At 41.8% G+C, this 22,957-nt stretch overlaps 1 protein-coding gene across 50 annotated transcripts in view; it reads left to right on the top strand.

The window, feature by feature from the left end:
• The window catches only part of CACNA1C (calcium voltage-gated channel subunit alpha1 C), a 749,041-nt gene that overhangs the window by 537,148 nt on the left and 188,936 nt on the right, over positions 1 to 22,957 (top strand). For 27 of the 50 annotated variants that reach the window (XM_053225595.1, XM_053225599.1, XM_053225593.1 and 24 more), the window contains exons 6-8: positions 2,456 to 2,614; positions 9,327 to 9,523; positions 20,308 to 20,411. In XM_053225595.1, the coding sequence (XP_053081570.1) occupies positions 2,456 to 2,614; positions 9,327 to 9,523; positions 20,308 to 20,411 (460 nt within the window). Of the gene's footprint in view, positions 1 to 2,455; positions 2,615 to 9,326; positions 9,524 to 20,307; positions 20,412 to 20,714; positions 20,819 to 22,957 lie in introns of all 50 variants that reach the window. The other 23 variants (XM_053225582.1, XM_053225610.1, XM_053225602.1 and 20 more) reach the window with 1 other exon arrangement.

The following is a 22,957-nucleotide window of genomic DNA, read 5'->3' as shown; positions in this document are numbered from 1 at the left end:
TTGAAGATGTTGCATTTTTGACAAATTGAGGGCTTGTGGCAACCCTGTGTCAAGCAAGTCTGTCAAGCCCTTTTCCTAGCAGCACTTGCTCACTTTGTGTCTCTGGTCACATTTGGGTAATTCTCACAATATTTCAAGCTTTTTTATTGTTATTATATTTGTTATAATGATGTGTGATCTGATTTCAGTGATTATGACTCACTGAAAGCTGAGATGATGGTGAGCATTTTTTAGCAATAAATTATTTTTTAATTAAGGTATGCACGTTGGTTTTTTAGGCATAATACTGTTGTATACTAAATAGACTACAGTGTAGAGTAAACATAACTTTTACTTGAACTGGGAAACCAAAATTTCATTTGGCTCACTTTATTGCAATATCCATTTCATTGCAGTGGTCTGGAACAAAACCCTCATATCTTTGAGGTCTACTGTATAGTATATTGGAGGCTAAAAGAAAAGCTGTTTGGCCAGGAGTGTGGAGAGTGAGGACAGGGGATGGGGCGGGTGGAGAAGTAGATAGAGCCAGACCGTACAATGCCTTAAAGGACACAAGAAGGACTCTGGTCTTAACCTAAGAGCAGCACCTTGGCTGAAGCACAGAGGACCAATTCCCATTCTGTGTCTCTCACCACTTTCTTGCCACCCAAGGCTGTGGCACTAAAGGCCAGGCATCAAAGCCCACTGATGGCCTGGATAGGTTGGATCTAGAGATCTCCATCCTCTTCAGTGAGTAGCACTTTGAGAGCTCCCCGCCCCAGCAGACACCTCTGAAACTTGCTTTGCAATTCAGTTTTCAACTTCCTCCATGGCTTCACATACTTTAACACTAATGTGTGTACAACTTGCTAATTAATGAAATCATTTGGATCTGAAAACATCTTGTTCTAATGGGAGGCTGCAAAGCACTCTCATTAATTCACAGGTAAAATTATTCCAGCTTTTCTCTTTTATTTTTTTTCCTCTCCCCATCTTGGCTTAATAACTGGGGAGAATTCCTCTAATTAGCCTTGTGAAAATCACTCCACCAAATCACAAAACATCAATGGCTGCCTTGGGGTCTGGGGAGAGGGTGACCCAGACTTTGTTTACCCAGTGCAGAGGGAGGGCAGTGGCTGAATACAAAGATGAAACTTCCAACACAAGAGAGGATGTCTGCGGTTGGGGGGGTAAGTCAGATGCAGACACTAAAAGTGCCCTGTGTGGTGTGATGCACAGATGGGCATCCTATCATATGTGTGTCAGAGGTGGCCACAAGATTTTCTGCACAACTGGCCTAGATGTAAGGAAGGAGAACCTGCCCTTTCCCCCACTTCTGCCGTAGGACATGAAGATTTGGTGTACTCACTGTTGATAGTAATCTAGGGGTGACTGGCTGCAACTGTCTCTCCACCATTTGCAAATGAAAACTTGTAACATCTCTTTTGATCAAGGAGTATTCTTGGTGTCATTTATGGTTGAGTTCATAAGTTTGGGGGTCCTTCTTCCCATAAGATGATAGTACAAGCCTTCAGTACTTTGGGGATGCACTGACAAGACTGATATGCTACATAGGATTTTTCGTTTACTTTTTTTGTCCTGGCAGGATCTGAGTACTTTTAGTTTTTATTGTGGTAATATATACATATCAAACTTTGCCATTATAATCATTTTAAGTGTATGGTTCAGTGACACTAAATATATTCACATTTTGCAAAGACCACCACCATCCATCTCTAGAACTTTCTTATCTTCCCAGATGGAAATTACACATTCAACTTGAACTCCCTTCATTGGGGCTTTTCAATGGAGGGCTCTAGTGTTCTCCAGATATGGGCCCTGAGGGAAAGTGGCCTGGCCAGAAATCTGTAGGAAGAGAGGTTCACTCACATGGTCCAGAGAAGGTCTTAGGTATCACCACCTATGTGTAACCTGGGGGTATGAATCAGTTTCAACAAAGAAAGTCCCCCCTCCCAGATGCCTGACAACCAGGCTGATGTGTGTTTTCTGGCAGATGGGTCAGCCACAGGATCTAGTAATCCCACCTTGAGGGATAAGCAAGTCCTTGCAGAGCTGTGTCTAGTCAAAGTTAATTCTCACTGTAGTGAGATGGTGGTCTAGGACAAAAAGATGCTAGGTTATCTCTAAGACAGGATATTAGAAAATTGGATAGTTCTGGATGAAACAACATGTTCTTCCCCTTAGAAGTACAGCATCTGCCAGTCCTTTCATTTGAATGTGCCTCCAAGAAAGATTTGGAGTCAGGCCAACCTAGATATCAATCCCTGTTCTGTCACTCACTGTGTGACCTTACGCCTCAGTTTCCTCATCTAAAAAATCAGACTTGTGATACCTCACTAGTAGAATTGCTAAAAAGATTACATGAGATTATGTCAGTATGGCATCTGAGATAGCACTTGGTTTAGTAAGTGGAAGCCGATGTTCTCACTGTTACTATCTAATTTTGTCATTGTAGGTCTCCAAGTCGTTCTGAATTCCATTATCAAGGCCATGGTCCCCCTGCTGCATATTGCCCTGTTAGTGCTATTTGTCATCATCATCTACGCTATCATTGGCCTGGAGCTCTTCATGGGAAAGATGCATAAGACCTGCTACAACCAGGAGGGCATAGCAGGTAAGGAAGATGCTGAGAGGCCAGCTCTCAAGAGGCTTCACTGTGTCATTGCTACTTTCCTTGTAGTTGGGTGAACTGCCACCATATAACCAGTGGTGCTAAGCAAGGCCTCCTCCATTCAAGGACTCATCTTTTCATTCCATGGTTAAGTGAGAGGCAGAGATTGGTATTGTTTTTCTCTTGGTAATTTTTCTTTTTACTAAAATAGATCTCTGTTAAGACAGCTCACATCCAGCACTGCTAAACAGTTTAAATGAGCTGTGTGATTCAAAAAACATAACCAAGCCAACCTTGAGTATTTTAATTTAAGAATCAGAACTGACCCAGGGCACCTGGGTGGCTCAGTCAGTTGAGCATCCGACTTGGGCTCAGGCCGTGATCTCGCGGTTCATGGATTTGAGCCCTGTGTCGGGCTCTGTGCTGACAGCTCAGAGCCTGGAGCCTACTTCAGATTCTGCGTCTCCCTCTCTCTCTGCCCCTTCCCCTCTTGCACTCTGTCTCTCTCTCTGTCTCAAAAATAAATAAACTTTAAAAAAAAGAATCAGAACTGACCTAGTGATGGTGTGTATCTCTATTCCATTGGTCCTTCAGTGTCACTTGTCATTCAAAGCCCTGGCAGCTTTGCCTGCAGCCAGTAGATGCCTCCATCACAACCCTGGGTTCTTTCCACTATCTAGGGCTCATCTTGCCTCCTCTGTGTCAGTGTTTTGTGCTTCTACATTCATAGGCAGAACCTCCCACCTTTTTAAGACTTCTCTATGTTCCTTCCATAAAACAATATAGTTAACAAGAAATGCTGGCTCATTTAGCACTTCTCTGAATACAACTAGTTTTGGTTTGTGGGATATGCTACCAACTGCTGTCTTAGGTTACTAAAATCTCAGCTGCACCTTTAAAAAAACATTTAAACAGAGATTGACAAAATAAACAGACATAGAAAGGAGTTTAACATAAAAACTTTTTGAAAAAGTACTTTCCCCCAAAGGGGTTAGCAGTGTTAAATTTATGTGATTTTTTATTCCAATAACAAGATCTTTCATTCTAGTTTTTGGCATCTTGATGGAGAAAGGGGAACATCTGTCTGAAGCTTTAAAAGATACCTCATTTCTTTCCATCAGTACTGCTTCTCATTTCTATTCAGCCCAGGCATTAAATTAAATGTGACCCCTCTTGCCTTGGGATGGTGAAGAGAGACAGATCTGTATGACAAAGAATGAAATGGTTATTCATATTCAGAAACCAAAATAGAGTACCAGATCTGGATGATCTCGTTTGACTGGGTGGATTGACTGGGTATTTGTTGTTTTTAGGTCACTGCTGCATAACCATAGTCCTAAAACAAACAAACAAGAAAACTATAAATCTATAATCACAGGCTTACACAATGGTTTTTACTGTTTTGATGAAGAGTCTGTTTAAGAGACCATTTTTTTTTTTTACTCTAGAGAGAACTTCCTAATTATTTGGGTCATAATTGTATAAAATAAGCTATCATATTAAAAAAACAGAAGCTCTTTAATATTAGAACAGATCTTGTCTTTAGCTAAAACTCATCTTTGCTTAAAGGAATACCAAATAATGCAATGAGTAGTATTTTCCCCTTGAATTCAAATCCTTCTTTTTGTTCACTTCAGTCTGTAGCCAGCCCTGAGCCAATACATTTATGTTAATTGTGTAGCTTTATTAGATCTCATTCTAAGTCCTGCTTAAGAGCTACTGTATTATGTCTAAAGTTTATGCAGTTGTATTGAAATGATTGATGACTCTTTAGACCCAAAGTCCTCAGGCAGTCACAGGGATATTGAGTGTCAAAGACCCCAAGAGTGGGTTATATGCTATGGTGTAGCTCTCACCAACAGCATACCAAGTGGAGGACAGTGAAATGATGAAACTCTGCCACAGAGCTAAAGATAGCAACCCTACCCTGCAACCAAAGGTCTGTATACAACTTACCTAAGGAACATTGCTCCCAGAACTGCCCATGGTTTCTATCATTCTGCTGGGAAAACAGCAAAAGTATGTTTTTCACTGGTGGCAAGATCCTCTAAAGGCCTATGCTAATAAGCAACCTGGAACATTGGAAATCACTAGGCATCACTGTCAGACCTTCATTGGCCTCAACAGGCATGATAAACAAAAGAGATACAGGGTGGGATGCTCTCCTCTGTGCCACAGCTGCACAGTCTGGTGAAATAGCCACCACTGGCCTGCTAAAACTTATAGTGGCCTCCCCACTTTTAGGATAAAGACTAGAACTGGCCTCACCAATTGGGGTGGCCAATTTAGAACCATACTGTTGTCTATCCTTGATTTACAAAAAAAAAAAAAAAAAAAAAAAAAAAGCAAAAAACAAAAAAAAAACAAGACCAGGAAAAATACTTGAGATGTCACCTGCTCACCTGCTTCCTACCAGAAGATCATCAGATCATTTAGTGGTGGGTTTTCCCTTTACTCCACAAGTCAGAAGGGAAGTTAGCTCCCATCAGTGAAAATGAACATCAGCCTGAAGAGCCAGGATGTCAGAGGACAGACACCAAGAGAAGTGTCCCAAAGAGAGGAGCCATGCCAGCTCCATCAGGAAGGTGACCTCACTCTGTGTAGAGCCAGGCTCCCTGCTGGGAAGAGGGGCTGAGGACACGTGGCTGCAGAAGACTTTTTAATCAACACACTGCAATCCGGAGCTCATGTAGCTCCTCCTTCCTAAATCTGCCATCTGATGACAATCTAGGGACCCACTCCATTGCTCCCAAAAGAACACAGTCATCAGGGCCTCTTCCACCTACATAGTGACTAAAACAAATAAGAAGGAAAAAGTGTATGGAATCTGGACATATTTCATGCAGCCAAAGAGATCAAAAATTTGTAGTCTTTGAAGCCAGTCTTCATGTGTTTTGGAGAGTTTTGTACCACCTTTAGAATGGGTGATTTTTTTTTTTAATTTCAGACTTTAGATTGAATTACCATATTATTCTGCAAATTTAGATTATTCAAAAGTGCTTGTGAGCCCTTGTCATAATTTTTAATGGAATTTAAATCAAATTCTTCTTTTTTGCACTCTAAGATTATTCTCAGATTACGAATTTTATGTGCTTGTAGATTTTAGGACACATTGGATTTTAAGCCATGTTTTCTATGAAGAAAGGTCTTGAGCTGGCCAGGTGAGCCATTATTCAGCCTCTAGGCTGCCCTTCTAGTTCCCTGTAGAGGTGGTCTCTGAAGAGGCAATTTTTCTCCAATCCTGGAGGCATCTGCAAGGCGCCTTCCTAGTTCCTCAACAGATACATCACCATATGCCGGCACCTTTTGTTTCTGGTTGTCCCATCTGTTTGATGGTACTCTGAGCCAGGCTACTCTGAATAGCTCTCCCAAGCACACTAATTACCCCTGAGACTGGCAGAGAATTGGTTGGCTCAAACCTAGAAATGAAATCACTTCCATTGTATTCACTTCTTAAAGTTGGTCCTAAAAAAGTAATTGATTTTGTCTTTGGTGATTTCTCCTTGGAACCCCTTACTGGCACTCTCCCAGGATTTCATATTCTTGTTGGTATTAACTGCATTTCTAAAATCGCTCCTAATCTTCGCCTCCATTCTTTTACCACAAACTTAATTTGGACTTTCCAGAATGACTCTACTTCTCTTCACTTCTGTTTTAAAACATAGGGCCCACATCTTTGTTTCTGTTTCCTACATCACGTTCCTCCTTTCTTCCCTGGGACTTCATGACTCTGCAGAAGAACACCAACACATTTTCACATTCAAGCCATTTTTCCCCCACCCTCAAGTGCATGTCGCAAGGACCTGCTGATTTGTGTGTGTTCACATTTTTCAAGTGTTCCCTTTAGTGCTTTTTATAGAGACCTATTTTTACCAGATCATCATTGCTTCTTAATTGTTCTCAAATCTTTTTTATTGTTGTTCAAGATAGATTTAAAATAGCAGAATGGCGCTTGAGCCTTAAATAATCTCTGAATCTCAACCCTTTCTTTTTTATTAATGAGATCACTTCTCCTGATTCCATTTTCCTTTCAACATATATATTTTTTAATACCCTAAAATATGTTTTTCTTCCTTGAGGACACTCAGAACTCACTTTGGCAACCTTCACTTTTTCCTTATTTTTGTCTGTTTCAGGAAGAGAGAACACAGGGAAGGCTGTAAGATGAGCAGTCATAATACAAAGATTAATGGCATCTTTATTCACTAGAAAGTAAAACAAGAGAAGAAGAAATGCAAGTTATCCCTCTGTTCTTCCGCCTTCTCTTTTCCTCCCATCTTCTATATCATTCCAACACTTATCATAGTGACTGAACACATCACGGTAGAAAGCCATCACCAGAATGGGTGAGAGCCCAACAACACGTATGATCTGTTTTTTTTTTGGTTTTCCAGACTCTCAATTTTTTAGGTGTTTATTGCCCACTTTTTCATGTATTCTTTAGGTTTTGGATTCACTTTTTAGTGTCCCTCTTTTTATAGCCTCTCATTAGTTAAACTCACATCCAAATCTCCAAAGACTTCAAAAATTCAAAAGTCACAGAAGAGTTCTGTGACTAGAGTTCAGTTACATAAATGGAGCCCTCCTGGGAGCCAGGCTCTAGAGTCAGAAAATGGTGTAGACAGTCATTCCCTCAAACAGTTCAGTGACCAGTGATGAAGACCTTTACAACTTGGTCATCACAGAAAGAATCACATGCAACCTGAAGCACCAGGCCAAGAATAAGCCAGGAAGCAGCACTATTCACAATAGCCCACACCTGGAAACAATCCAAATGTCCATCAGCTGGTGAATGGATAGGCGTATAATGAAATGCACTCCTTGGCAATAAAAAAGAATATACTATACTGATATATGCAACAACACAGAACACAAAAACATTATGCTAAGAAAGAAGATAGACACAAAAAAACCACATATTATATGATTCTGTTTATATGAAATTTCTAGGGAGGCAAAGCTATAGAGACAGAAAGCAGATCAGTTTGCTAGGGGCTGAGGATAGGAGCAGGGATTGACTGCAAACAGGCACACAGGAATTTGGGAGTTTGATGGACATGTTTTAAAATGGATTGTGGTGATGGCTGTATAACTATATAAATTTACTAAAAATAATTGAGCTGTACATTTACACTGATGAATTGTAAGACATGTAAATTATATTTCAATAAAGCTGTTAAGGGAGAAAAAAGAAAAAAAGCCAAGACACACTCCGGCATATATTTTCAACCATACTGCTCAACTCATTTTCATAAGAACTGTCTCTTAGTTAGGATTAATATTCCTCTTCCTGTCCTCCTCTTGAGGGTGAACAGTTTCAAATTTGAAGCCACAAATTGAGAAAGACCAACCAATATTCTTCAATACAGAGGTACTAGACTTGTAATTGTTTTGATGCATATGAAACAAGATAAGACCCAGGGTGACCTGTTATCTCTAAATGAAGAACTACAAGTAAATTCTCTATCCCGGGGCATATATTTATTCACTGTCATTAACGGCAATCATTTGTTTGTTAGGACTGGAGTCTATTCTGTTTATTATTGTTACCTTCTATAAGCATGAGACAATGTCTTTAATTTTACAAACTTCTGTAAATTCCAAACTATTACCTTCCACAGCTGGGGCCAACTCTCAGTATTTTGCCATAATGGGAATTCTTAGGTCAGTCAAGTCTTATTTCAATTCACCAATGATCTCCACACCAAAAATGTAAGACACATCTTAACTATTAATTTCCTAGTAGCTCTCCCTGGCATGTGGAATTGGTCCAAGCCCTGTCTATAGCCACAGTAGATATGTTATATGGTTTTCTGAAAAAACTCTGTCCATACTGAGTATTCTCCCTATTACCCACTGCCACTTTGTCCTGATTAGAGGTCAGAAAATGATTCATCTCTTCTGAAATGTATAAATTCTGGAGACCAAAGAGCAGTGCTGCAAGTCTGTAACAGTCAGTAGTATTTGGAATCAAGGGTTATAGTAAAGATTGCTATGGTTGATACTTTCCCCCTATGGTCAAAATTTATTTTTTATCCTTTATAAAGGCTTCCACTGTAAAATGATTTGCATGCCTGGTAATGCATCATGCAACATGTAGTGGAGAAAATGTTACTGAATGGGATTTGTTGGCTGATTATGTGATAGAGTCTTCCAGTCAATATAGCCCTCACCCTAAACTCTGATATTCCAATGGAAGTGTCCATAGAGACTTTATCACCAAAAAAGAAAAAGAAAAAGAAAAAGAAGAGGAAAGGAAAGAAAAGAAAAGAAAAGAAAAGAAAGAAAAAAAGAAAAGCAAGGAAAGAGAAAGAAAAAGAAAAAGATCATTTTCCAGGATATTTTCCACCTGGAGTAATTGCATCATCATTTTTTAATTGGCCATTTGACTATGATGTCAACATGTTTCAACAGAAAGTGTGATAATAGCCTTACTGTCTTTGAAATCAATTATTGAAGTTAAAATTCAGTCTAACAATTAGTTGAAAGTACCTACCAAATCAATGACACCCTAAATGAATACCTAGTTCTATATGTTGTTTAATTTGTCTATGGGGGAACTAATGAAAACTTGTTCTGCATTATTGTTGTGGTTGTTTTGCCTATCCCATCAACCTTATCCTATCACTTTTCTCTCTGACTTCTCTCTCCTTCTTTCTCTGCCCATCTGTCTCCATCCCTTCTACTTCCTTCTTTTTTCCCCTGGTCATTCAAGATGTTCCAGCAGAAGATGATCCTTCCCCTTGTGCTCTGGAGACTGGCCATGGGCGGCAGTGCCAGAATGGCACTGTGTGCAAGCCTGGCTGGGACGGGCCCAAGCACGGCATCACCAACTTTGACAATTTTGCCTTCGCCATGTTGACAGTGTTCCAGTGCATCACCATGGAGGGCTGGACAGATGTGCTATACTGGGTACGTAGCTTGAGATGGGTGGAGGCAAGGAGTCCAGAAGGCTGCAAGCCTTTCTTTGACATCTCCTTTTTCCATTCCCCCCATGACTTTGTGGTCACGTACACACCTTGGTGGAATAGTTGATGAATGTCTTTGATTTCTTCCAGATCTTTGATCTGAGAAACAAAGCATGAAATTTGCACCCTAATGAGTCTCTCTGTTTGCCCACCAGCCTAAGAGAAATGTCATCTCTCAGTTTGTCCTACTGTAGTGAGAAACACTGGTGTGCATCTGATGCTCTGTGAATGAGGTGGCCAAACCTAACACGAGGATTCTATTCAAGTCCCCTTCTCATTGTGGAGTTCCTTCTGTTCTTATCCTTGTCTTGCATCTGTCCCCAAAAGAGAGCTAAAGAGCACAATTATTAATTTTTAGGGCTAAAGAGAAAAGTCATACTTGGTCTTCTAACAAGAAACAATTTTTATTGAATTGTGTAGCATATGGCATGCTATTATATTTCTATTTCTCATGTTAATCATACCTTATCATATTAGAATCGTCCATCAGACAAATACATTGCCATTATTTTCACTGCTAACAAAATACTCTGCTGGTTATGTGATGCATATTTATAAATACCACTTCCTAAGTGTCAACCAGTTGACAGTAAATCTTCTACTTTCAAGATGCCCTTTTTATTATCCAGCAGCCAACACTACTTTGCCAACATTAAAGCTGTTAAAGTGCCAGATTTTTGCCTATGGGACAGGCAAATATACACACCATATTTGAGCTGTCTCCATTCTGGCAAAGTCAAGTCCATTATTTGTAAAAGCTCCAGAAAATATAATTCTTTATAGTATCTCCTACTTGAGCATGAGGAATGACTTGCCAGAATCCAGTGTTGTTCTCCAGCATTTGGGTGAAAAATGCTTGTTGCCAGTCTTGAAAATACCACCTCACACAGAGTTTTGCAAATAGTCAAATTTATTTGGCCATGCTGAAAACAGCCTAAGATCCTGCTTAGGGAATAGCGTCTACACACTAAAGCAGGGAAGAGGGAGAGGAAAGTGAATGCCTTCCCATTGAACAGAGCTGCCAGATAGAAAGGAACTGATGCCAAGAGAGGTGTTGACTTCTTCCTAAAATCATAAGAGTTTTGTAACAACACAGAGATGTGGTACAGGGTATTGTATCTTCTAATTTTTTCATAAGCACCATGTCCTCTCGATTCAAAACTCTTCTTCCCAGTTTCTATGTTCTAGTCAACATGCTGAAACCTTGTGTTGCTATGAAATGCGTACTTCTGCAAATGACTACTAGAAACTTGCCCAAGAGCCTTGTACCCAGCAAACATTTATTGAGCATTCCTTGCATGCCAGGGATGCTTCTAGGTATAGAATTCAGACATAAATAACATCCAGTTAAGACTGAAAAGTTCAGTCTAGAGAAACAGTAAATCTAAACTAAATAATGGTTGTACAACTGGAGCCTGTGCTCCAATGGTATTGTTGCTATGTTGTGATACTTTGAAAAGAAGACAAAGGCCAAATCATCTCACCCTCAAATTAAAATGAAACACTGGAAAACATTTTTCCAGCCTATGCTCAATACAAAACTGGTTTGAACAATTTCTAAGAGGAAAAGAAGGAATTGAACTAATTTGAACTAAATTGAACTAATTTGCCTAAATATGCTTAGGCAAATTTATTTTGTTTAGCAAAGCTGATCAAATTTCCCAAGTGGCTCTTCTACCTTGGGTAGATCCCTCTGTCTAGCCAAGGACAGAAACATTCTTCTGCACATTGAGGTTTCTGCTATGGGCCATAGAACATATGATCATATGGAACTGTGCTTTGGAGCCTCATCACTTGAGCTTCAACCCTACGCCTTAAGTTGCTATAGGAATGACTTCTGTGGCAGCAAATTGAGGGCAGAGTGGCAGTGGGTGGGTGGGTGTGGGGCTGGGGGAATAGGTATAATTTACTTTGCTGATGGCCCTGATATATTTTTGTGATCTTCCTTCATCACTCCCTCCCTCTCCCCCACCATAAGTCATTGATACCCCACCAGCCAGATGTGACCCAAAGAAATACTGTCATAATGACAGCCAGAGTGGGGAATGAGAAGAAGCACACAACTGCAACTACCAATTTTCAGCAGCTGTGTTGTGCTTTCTCCCCTGGGGTGTATGTGATAGAGCTCAAGCTGGGAACAGAGAAAGTGTCAGAGGTGAAGGAACAATCCCAGGCTCATGGGACATGCCTCTCTGATTTTCCCAGCACCTTCCCAAAAATGGCCATGTTGTGTGTGTGTGCATGTGCATGTGTGTATGTGTCTGCACACATACACACATGCACATGCACGTATGCTCCTTAAGCTGAAACAACTTCATACTTGGGTATTCGTGATGGAAGCACTTCCCAGCCCAATGCTCCTGCTTTCAGATAATTTTTCTAATTGCTTTGACCTTTCCATGGCCATTTCTTCCTTTCTTCCTTCTTCCTCTCTCTCCCTCTTACTTCTTCCCCTTCAGCCTTCCTCCTCCTTGCCTCTGGCCTGTATCTCTAAACCCACAGACTCCTAAGTCTTAATGTATCTTAGTATAAAACATGGAGCTTTCTAATTCCCTCCAAGCCACTGAATGAGAAGTTCCAAAGTTAGGACCCAGTATCTGCACTTTGGAAAGGCTTTCCAGGGAATTCTGATTCCCAAGCTGAAGTCTGAAAACCCCTAGAAATCTAACCTATTCAGTCTGCATGGTGCTGCTTTGTTGCCACTGGATTTGAACCAGTCTAAGGAGCTATGGTTTCCATGGAAATTGGGGGAGTAGGGTCTTCCACTCAGAAAAAATGCATTTCCCTTCAAATGCAAGGGGCAAGTCTAGAGGATGTTGGAAGGAGCAACCAAGATTTTCAAGTACAGCAACGAATGGAAACCCCAGAGCCGGGTTCATTTTGAACTATCAAACATCTAGTTAGATATACCTAGGGAGAGAAATGGCCATTAAAGCACTAAAGAAGCAATTGATTCAATCACTGGATAAAGCTTGGGATGGAAAGCACCAGGAAGGTCACCAGTAGCAAATGGCAGACACCTGCTTCCTACCATGGATAATATCAAGTTTATTTCTCTTTTTCTGTGACATCCATTATTCATCCCATTGTTATGATTTTGAAGAGTTAGTCGACTAAAAATATAAGATCAAACTGTAATACTTGAACAGTTCCTCAGCTGTTAAAGCTATTAGCCATACATTGGGCCAAGGCCCCAACTAGGTGAATTTGTTGAAACATTTATTTTACCAAGTCCGCAGATGACAGGGTAAGGGGTAGGAAACACTGGGGATTTGAAAATTAAGCCGAAACTCAGTCTGAGGTGTGGTTTCTTTGGGCAATGGCTTCTTAAGCCAAAGCCTCTTCATTTACTTTCAGGACATCCACCCTCTTTAAAAATGATGGGGAAAGGTGATCAAATAAAAAGTATCAGCCTTCTTTAGAAGCACTGAAGCAACAAAACCGAGGGAAGAATCCAATATTGTATGGCATTTACCATTGGTTTCCATTTCTATGTTCAGATTTTTTTGCTTTTTTTTCTAACAAAATACCCCTCGCCTTCTGCATATAATTCAAAACAACTTGTCTTATATGGTTTGAGTATGTGCCTTCCTGAAGATAGAAGAGACTGTTGACTCAAGATGATCTGCAGAATTCTTAGACATGATCAAGAACTAGGGTCAGTTTGAAATCCTGAATATTATCCCTTCCACGTTGTGGCCGAATCGCAATTAAGTAGCATAAACATCAACCAAGTGTCTGTTCAGTGCTGACTTTGTACTTGAGATAGCCACATGCTCTTGTGAAACAGAATAACATGGCTACTTACTCAGGGTTTAGAACATCTGGAGAGGATCACATGTAAGACTCGTGGGAAAAGGAAGCAGGAGTTAGAGTAGGCATCACCCAAGAATACACATTTCTAGCTCTTTCATAATCTAGATAACTGAATAATCCTTCATCAAGAGGATTCTGTTGATCTCTGCTCACTCAGTGCCCTCCTGATCCAAGGTCCCCAAGAGTATTACATACTGTGGAGCACAATAAAAGCACTCTGGTCTAGGTTTTCCTGGACTCACACCCCAGCCCACCCTACCACCAACATACTGGGATCGCTTCTTTCTGACACCACCCATTGACCCCCCACACTTGGTTTCTCCAGGATCAGTTGTTTCATTGATCCTTAAAAAATAGAAATTGGACTTAAAATAGGATTAGAAAGAATACTTAGTGAGAAATCATATAAAGAAAAGATTTGTTAGAATCACAAATAGTGTCTTCTGTAATATCTGGGTTAGTTTGGACTCAACAGGAGAACTTGGGAACAAAATTCTAATGTTTTAACCTTTCATAAGTCAGTTGTCAGCTCCACACTTTGTCTTGTCGTCCCACTTACATGTCTGGACATGCTGGCAAGATAATTCCTACTAAACTCTCTCTCTCTCTCTCTCTCTCTCTCTCTCTCACACACACACACACACACCCAGGCAGGTTGATTCAGGCTTTATCCTATTTTTCCCCACTCAATCTTTTCTTCAAAAAGCCACCTTTTTTCACTGCAGAATATAGAAAATGAGTCTCTGAAGGCATCAAGAAAGCAGAAATGAAGCTGAGCTCTATTGATGACCTAATAGTCATTCTAAATGAAGAGCTGAGAAAAAATCCTCAAGTAACCTAGAAACAGTATTCTGGGCTCTTTAACAGGTATCAAAGTAGAGAAAGTGGTAGGTCCTACTTAAGACCCTGCAGTTCTTAACTTTTAATCTGCTTCAGTGAAAGTGCTCCCCACTTAGTGCACATGCCGCTTTAAATAAAGAATGTCATTTAGTAAACTGGTGGTTTATAAGCATATCAAAAAGAAAATTAGCATCTCTCAAAGATATTATTTATTTAATTATTTGGTTTTATTTTATTCATTTCCCTGGCATTAGAGGAGTCCTTATTATTCAATAATTCCATTTAACAAACATTTATTGAGCATGTACTGTGTTCCCAGGATTGAGTAGGGACTCGGGTAGAGAGATGGGGAGGTGTTCTGCCCTCAAGGAATTTAGGATCTGATTGAAGAGCTAAGGGACACACAAAGAAACATAACTTAGCAGCACAGGACAGTACACTCAGGGAGAGCAGAGAGAGTTCCACACTGGCACAGAGCACTTCAGGAAGAAAGTGGAATTTCACTGGCCTTGAGGCTCTTCCTCCTGGGAAAAGCAAGCTTTATAACATTTTGGGAGATTGGAGAGAACTGTGTTTTAGGTTCTCTCAACAGCTCAGCTCAGCTGCCCCAATGTGTCTGAAAAGCCACCTACCTAGAGGTGCAGTCACAGGCATCAAACTCAACCCCACACCTGGTGGCTGCCCAGGACAAACAAACATTTCTTCCTTTGGCTGTGAGCCAGCCTTCTCCTACACAGGTGTTCATACCTGGGGCCACCAGTCCACTCCTTACGCCCTCTAAACTTCCCCAGGATGTCAATGCATGATTCCAACTGAGTTCAGGGATTTTTTTTTAATAGATCAAGGATTTAATTTTGTTGGCTTGCCTTTATGTCAGGAGGCTGTTGGTGTCTTTCCCCACATAATCCAGGCTTTTACTTGTGCCCTGAGGCATTCACGGGTTTTCCATGTACAATGATAAATAGGTGCAGGGGGTGGAAAGGAGTCAGGTAGTACCTGTTGTCTGACTTGCTACTCATTGACCTGTGGATGGGAACCCCATGTCCTCTAATGATTCTAGCAGCCATATCATCCTCTAATGATACTCTGTGCAAAGCACTGTGACTTTTATGGGTTTATACCTCCTGCCTTTGATGACAAGTGACAGACTTCTTGGCATTTGCTGAAACTACTTAGTCTTTTTAGATCCCCAGTGCCTATGCTACGAATCTGATAGGAGAAAATACCACAACTTGAAAACTCATGGAAATCAGCTAGGCTTGAGAGTAGCCTTGACAGACTAGGGTCCAGGGGTTTTGTTCCTCCTATTTTTTCTTTCTGGGAAAAAATAAATGTTGGATTTGAAGGTCTAAGGTTGAAGTTGCCCTCAAGGAATTAAATGTTCTTTTCAAAAGGTTCTTCTGTATTTTTCATTCAGTATCACCTTTGGTGTGTCTATGGATTCTGGGAATTATTTTAATAAGGTGTGTGTTTCAGCAAAGCCTGGTGTCATCCTGTTAGTCCTTGGGCCTGAGGTCCGCAATGGCTGCTTATGGTGGACATCAAGATGTCTAAATACATGCCTTCCTTACAAAAGTCACAAAGCTTTCTTTGTTATAGGCCTAAGAAACCTATAGCTTTAATGGCTTGAGAAAACCCATCCTTTTTCACCTCTAAATAGGGTGTCAGCAATCTGGGTCATTTTTAAAAAATATGTCTTTATTTATTCTCTCTCTTCTTAATAGCTCCATTCCAGCTGATTTAAGACATCAATCTCATCACTCCAGGCATTGCCCTACTTCAGAGACACCCAGCATTGTATGCTCTCTGCTCAGTCTGCCCCCAAAAGTAGGTGGCCTAGAATAAAGAAGAGAAAGCAAAAGAGAAGACAAGAAAGGGGTGCTTTCCTCTCAGGCCTGAGCCACACAGACCAGAGAATCACCCACTGGTGGCTGCTGAGCATTGCTGCCTGAGGAAGTGATGGGGTCTTAGGAACTTGTTAATCTCCCCACCTGTCCTCCTACCTCCTGCTCCTCACCTGCTATTCTGCATCTTAAACCTTTGAAAGAGAGAGAGACCAAACCAAAAGCATAGGACAAAAGAGAGGTAGGGATCCTGAGTCTCCTGAATATAGCCCTGGCTCTCTACGGGATATCTATAGGTCATGAAAATATCTATGAGTCATGAGGTTACCATAGGGATATCAATGGGATATCTATGGGTCATGAGGTTATTATGAGGATATCAATGAGGTATCTATGGCTCTTGAGGTTATAGGATATCAGTGAGAAATCTATGGGTCATGAGGATATCAATGAGATATCTATGGGTCATGATGTTATCTACAGATCATAATGTTATGAGGCTCTCTATGAGCTATCTGTGGGCAACATGGTCTATAGCTCCATCTATCTGAAGTCCTTAATGATGCTAGAAGTCACTCCCCTTGTGACACAAAGGAAAGGACACCCAATCTGAATAAGGGCCCAAGGAAATTTCCAGGGTTCATGAGTTTGTTGATTTGTGAGAGATATGTGGCCTGGGGAACTGTGTTTTCTGTGAGGTTAAGTGTGCACAAATTTAGGGGTATGAGAAACCAGTCAGGAGAGATTTAATTCCAAGGAGGTTGGTTCAGTGCCAATCAGCCCTCACTCCCAATCACCATATGCCTGGGCTCCAGAGGCAGCTCTGAGAGTGTGAACTGCAGCAAACATGCCATTGCCTTCTGGAACTACTTGTTCCCCTCTGTCCTGAGGAAGGTGAGGAGGTCTGGGATCCTGGGTGAAGAAGGAGAACTCACTCAGAACAGGCCCCCTTGGGGAAAACTCTTCTAGGATTAGCACAGAGCAGTTGGTTGGTCAGAAACATGCATCCATGGGGTTGTATGCAAAGCACCATTGGTGCTTTTCTCAGGTGGGTCCACAGCTTCCATCAGCTTCCTGACCTGCCCACCCTTGCTAACTTAGGGAAGAGGAAGGGGCTCTGACTTTCATTGGAAGGACTTAATCTGAGAAAGGAAAAGCTAGGACACCTGAAGGGTTCATGGCCTTGAATCCACTTTCTATAAACACCTCCTGGCAGATGCCTTCTCCTATCTCAGGGCTGTTTTCAACCCCGTCGCTTTCACTGGCACAGAACATGGTGTCTTACACATAGTAGGCACTCATGAAATACTGTTGAACCAACGTGAACTCTAATGAGACCACTGCTAAGACTAGGGAATGGCATATTTCACGGTCCCCCATAATAAAATGTGACATACAGACCCTGGGATCACATGGCCATCCTTACAATCATTATGTGGCCTGTGGTTGCCTAGCTCACTGTGGTGCCTTTGCCTTTCTCCTCCCTAACTTTATTTCGCCAGTCCTGCCCCTTCCTGTATGACTGCCATATTCTTTTTCTCCTCCTGGGAGTGAAGGTAGTTATAGGTCTTCCCTCTGCTGGTTACTTTCTGGTTAAAGGAGCCTCCCAGGCTCCTTGTGAAAGGGGCACAGTCTGACACACACAGACTTTACTAACCTGTCTCTTATAACAACTGCTGTTTTGCTAGATATTTTAGTATTCAGCCAATGGAAAAAGCCTCCATCCCAGAGCCTGGATGGCTTTTCAGCTGTGGGTTCTATTTTTGATAATTGCCAAGTTCCTAGGAAACCCACCATTCTGTCATAGGATCGCATGGCCTCTGGGCTTCGTTCCTGCTCCAGCACTCCTTCTGCCTTCAGTGACCCCATAGTACAAGGTTTACCCACTCCTGCCTGGTTAGGCCCTTGCTAGCTTCTCTGAGCCTCATACAGCCACTCTTCCCTTTGAGCTTCTATAATCCTGCCTGTTTATTCCTACAACTGCATTTACCACCTCCAGTTGTAGTTGCCTTTTATTTATCTGTCCCCCATGCTAGCAAGGGCTTCCTATTTATAGCACAGTACCTGGCACATATCAAGTTCATTGATTCACTCAACATTTACTGAGTACCTGTCATGTGCAAGGCACTGTTTTCAGCACCAGTGAACAAACCAAATCAGAACTGCCTGTCCTCATGGAGCTTACATTCCGCATGGAAGACACACACATAATAAATATGTGTATATAAATGTATGATAAGTTATACAGTTAGAAAGTGATAAGTACTATGTGAAAAACAGCAGAGTATTTGGGAATGGGAATGCTCAAAAAATTCATGTTAAACCCAATTATGCAATGGTTGAGTGGACAAATGTTGGGAACTCTTCTTTTGCTGAGTGAGTGACTCAGTTCAAACCAGTGATCCCCAAGCCCTTAACACAATTTTTGTACTCTGCACTATGGCTACATTTGGTAGATTCTTCTAACAAAAGTATAGTAACCCCAGATACGTAGTATTAGATTTGAAAAGAACATACAGGAATACAACACTTCAAACCAATCCAACTAGGTAGGTCTCCCAGAACTTCTCATTCTTTTCCACTCACAGCACACAGAGAACACAGTATTTGTCCAGCGTGATTAGGCACATGGATAAGGTTTCTTGGAGGCTGAGATGCCCTGAGGGCTGAGGGCGGTACTATCCCAGCACACATATGACTCATTTGAGGCACCTGGCTTTCGAATCACCTGGGTGACTAACATTCAGAGTTATGAGGTGTACCGATTTGGGGGGAATGGCCCAGGGATCTGCAATGGTAACAATTCTTCCAGATGATTCTGATGCTGGTGGTCTTCAGACCACATGTTCAAGAACATTGCCACGCAACAAAGCAGAGACAAATAGTGAGTCACTATTTGTCATGTCGCGTCCCTGTTTTTGAAGTTGGGAGTTATGGAGAATGGTGTAAATCAGTGGTTCTCAAACTTTAGTATACATCAGACTCACTGCAGGGCTTGTTGAAACATGGCTTTGTTGAAACTGCAGAGTTTCAGGAAGGGGCCCAGGTATGTGCATTTCTAAGCAGGTGAGGGCCACACTCTGAGATCCACTAATTCATTCAGGAAGTTTTTGTATTAGGAATTTGGATTCCTGTAAGGGAATTTCACAAGGGCAAAGTTGTGGTTCATTTTAGGAAGATAAGACTAAATCCTGATTGGTCTAGCCAGAAAGCATCAAAAGAAGTAAATTTGAGAAACTAAATCAGAATAAATTTCCTGTTTGACAAAAATGCTGCTCTATCACCTTGCATCATGTTCACATGTACCCTCCAGCCAGTGATGTGCTGGTAAATGTTAACCACCAATTCTTAGGAGCAAAGGGGAGAAGGGGTCTGATCGGTGTCATTTGTGCATTTCTGCCCACCATGGTCAGCTTTAGGCTACCGTAGTGACATCACTGAACATGGAACTGGGAAGAGACGCAGTGGCTTTCCAAAGCCTAGGGGAACAAGTTCCAGCACACCACTGCCTCCAGCTACTCCAGGGGTTTGCAGCCTTTCAGACTGTTTCCATGACCCTTGTTAGGTATGGTCACAGTCTCCAGGCTACAGGCTCTTTCCATCTAGGAAATATGGTTGCAGGACTGGAACTGTTCTCTGAATACATAACTAAAACGACCATCTTTCCTGTGCCGTGGCCCATAGTGCTCGTGAAGCACTGGACTTTTGCCTCTAAATCCTGGGCCCAGATCAGGAAAGCCCCTTAGGAAGTTCTCTCCTTCCTCACATCCTTGAAGATTCTGGATCTCTGGCTCCATCAGTAAGAGCTGAGGCACTCCTGACACCAAGGTTAGGGTACCCCCAGAGTGCAGTGAAGGATTTAATGCCATGTAAACCCAACTGAGCTAAAACCATCCTACACTGAAGAAATAGTTTTTTCAGGTGGCCCACCTTCTTAGACAAGTGAAAACATTGAAGGAAGCTTTGTGTTCCAGAAAATAAAACAACAGAGAGAGCCAGAAAAGCCTCCTCTTGAGGCAAAGCCTGCAAAGGGCCTTTGCAGGTCAGGTCAGGGTCATGAGGAAGTATTTTGAACATTGAGGGTGACAGTGGTAACCATGGACCCTGGTTTAGCCTCACAAGTCTCCAGTTCTGTTCACACCCTTCATGCCTGCCTCCTCACTTTAACTCATTCTGCTCTCTCTTTCCTGCTCTTTTCCTGCTCTCATTCTGCTCTTCATCTTTCCAGATGCAGGACGCTATGGGCTATGAGTTACCCTGGGTGTATTTTGTCAGTCTGGTCATCTTTGGATCCTTTTTCGTTCTAAATCTGGTTCTCGGTGTGTTGAGCGGGTAAGCTTACCGTTTCTATGTACTCTTTACAATGCAGCCGAGCAAGGTCCCAGGTCCCACTATATACATCACCAGGGTCCTCAGGGATGGGATCCTAACAGGCCAGGAAAACCAGAAAAAAAAGTCCCTGTTCAACCACAGATTCTGACCCACTGGCTGGGCAGGCTATTTGGCCTCTGATTTGGACCTAGAGGATCCCCAGGTCCCGGCACTGCTTGGGTCAGTGTCCAGGAGCTGGTGATGGGCACTTGGCCGTGCTCGGCTGCTGAGTGTGCCTCACTAACTATCATTCCATTCTTCCAGGTCAATGATGCCGTAGGAAGGGACTGGCCCTGGATCTATTTTGTTACACTTATCATCATAGGGTCATTTTTTGTACTTAACTTGGTTCTCGGTGTTCTTAGCGGGTAAGCAGGACCAAGGAAAAAGGTCTTGATTTTATTTATTTTATTTACTCTTTATGCTATTCCTGGCTTTATTCTTTTTTCTGGCTCTGATGAACCTGGGATAAGAGGCCACCTCAGGAGCCTTGAAGTGAATGTCCTTGGTCTGGCTGGACAGAGGATCAAATGTACAAGGATTAATATGTTGGTTTGGGCTTCATGAGGAGATACCTAGACTCATCTGTCTCCTGCCAGCTCATGCAACCCCCTCCTACCCTCAAGTGGCTGTTCAGGTAGGCAGGATGCTTCTCCTTCTACCTGAGGAGTTGCATGGTGAGACCCTTGAGTCGAAAGGGTTTGGAAGCAGGGATTGCAGGGAAGATTCACAGACTGTGCTGCTAACACATGCAACAGCCTTGCAAATAGGTACTTGCCTAATTACAGTTTGAGACAGGCTAACAGTAAAAATTTCAGATAGCTCTTATTCAGTACTAAATGGACCGGAGTAATAAGAGTTGAAAAATAAATAAACAAACAATTTTAAATAGAATATAAATAAACAAATACAAAATAAAAATAAAATCCCCTTTGATTCTAATTCATAGACTCAGCGGTCCATGTCTTGTATGTCCCTTTCTGGGTGGAAAAGGCAGTTAGCTGTTCAAAGCCATAGGTTATTTGAGAATAGAGGAGATGGAATATACTTTCCTTTAAGTTTATCTACTTGGCTACAAGTATAAAGTTTGCCTAATTTGGGCTTTCCTCTGATAAAGTTAAAAAGTGGTAGAAATAGCCTATGGTTGAGGCATCAAGCCACCTTGGGGATGGCCCTCTTGATACCACAGAGACTCACTGGGCATTTCTTCAATGTACCTTCTTCTTCACAAGTCCATGCCAGCCATGCCAAGGCCTAACACCAAAATGCTCCTGGTGACCTGCTCGTGGGTGACCCACTCTGCTGCCTTCGCTACATGGGGGTGGGGGACAATCTATTTCTGCCCGGCTCAAGACAGGTCAGCTGCTTCAAGTAGCCTTTCCTATGTCTCCAGGGACATTAATGCTGGGACAAAGTCAGGCCTGATAGGAACAATTGCATTTCATTTTTACTAAGTACATAAACTGGGAACAGCTACTTCTGTCTCCTGCCATTGCCTAATGCATTGCAGGAGCATCAGGTTTAGTCTTTGGGATTTGGTGAAGGAAAGAATCTGCTTCCACCCTCACTTCTTGCCATGGTGGGTGGCCTGTTAGAGACTTTGATGACACCATGACTTTTGCCAAGGTAAGGCCACACAGGAAACTAGTGTCTTCCATCAGGGGAAAAAATGATGAACAGGACAGCATAAGCCCCTGATTAGCTGCCTGGAAGGTGGAAAGGTTTTGATTTCTGTGTTCCAACACAAGAAAATGCCACTGTGTTTATATGTGAATCACCAAGGAAAGCATTAAAAAATCCAACTTCATCACTCTCACCCAAGACAAATTTGAACACCCCAGCTCTGCACTTGTTAGATGCATAATGTTTGGTGACTTCACCCTTTTAAACCATCTGAAAAATGAAGATAATAATACCAACTCATAGGTTGGTGTGATAATAGAGTGAGATCATTTGTGTAAAATACTTAGCATATAGTAAGTGCTCAATAATGGTGCTGTCATGACAATGATTATTGTTTACTTGGTGCCTATCATAACTGTAATTATTGAATAGAATCATCAACCTTTTCCTTTTAAAGATGAGGAAAGTGCACCCAGACGTAAGTGACTTGTGTGACATCATTATGCTTGTAAGTATCAGAACAAGGACCAGCACTCAGGCACAGTCTGGACCCCATCTTCTCATCGGTGTCTGTGGGATATACACTGAATGAACTTAAGCTGTAACACAAGCCAGAGCTCTGAACCTTTTAAAAAAATGATTCTACTTTCTTCCCCCAAAGATTAGGATCGATTCTAAGCAAGTGAAATTCTCCCCAGGAATCCAAAGTAGAGAATCAGCACTAGCCCATGAAGGCCCCTCATCAAGCAAAGTATCCACTCACAGTCATTCTTGGCTCCCCCAGGAAAGCTGTCTTCTTGGTGATATCAAAGCAGAGAAATCAAATGGCAACAATTGCTGATGTGAGAGAAAAGTTGTTTTGAAGACCATGTCTTGGCCCATCT

The sequence above is a fragment of the Acinonyx jubatus genome, chromosome B4 (genome assembly GCF_027475565.1).
Source record: "Acinonyx jubatus isolate Ajub_Pintada_27869175 chromosome B4, VMU_Ajub_asm_v1.0, whole genome shotgun sequence".
Classification (NCBI taxonomy): domain Eukaryota; kingdom Metazoa; phylum Chordata; class Mammalia; order Carnivora; family Felidae; genus Acinonyx; species Acinonyx jubatus.
This window is presented reverse-complemented; position numbering and strand designations above follow the sequence as displayed.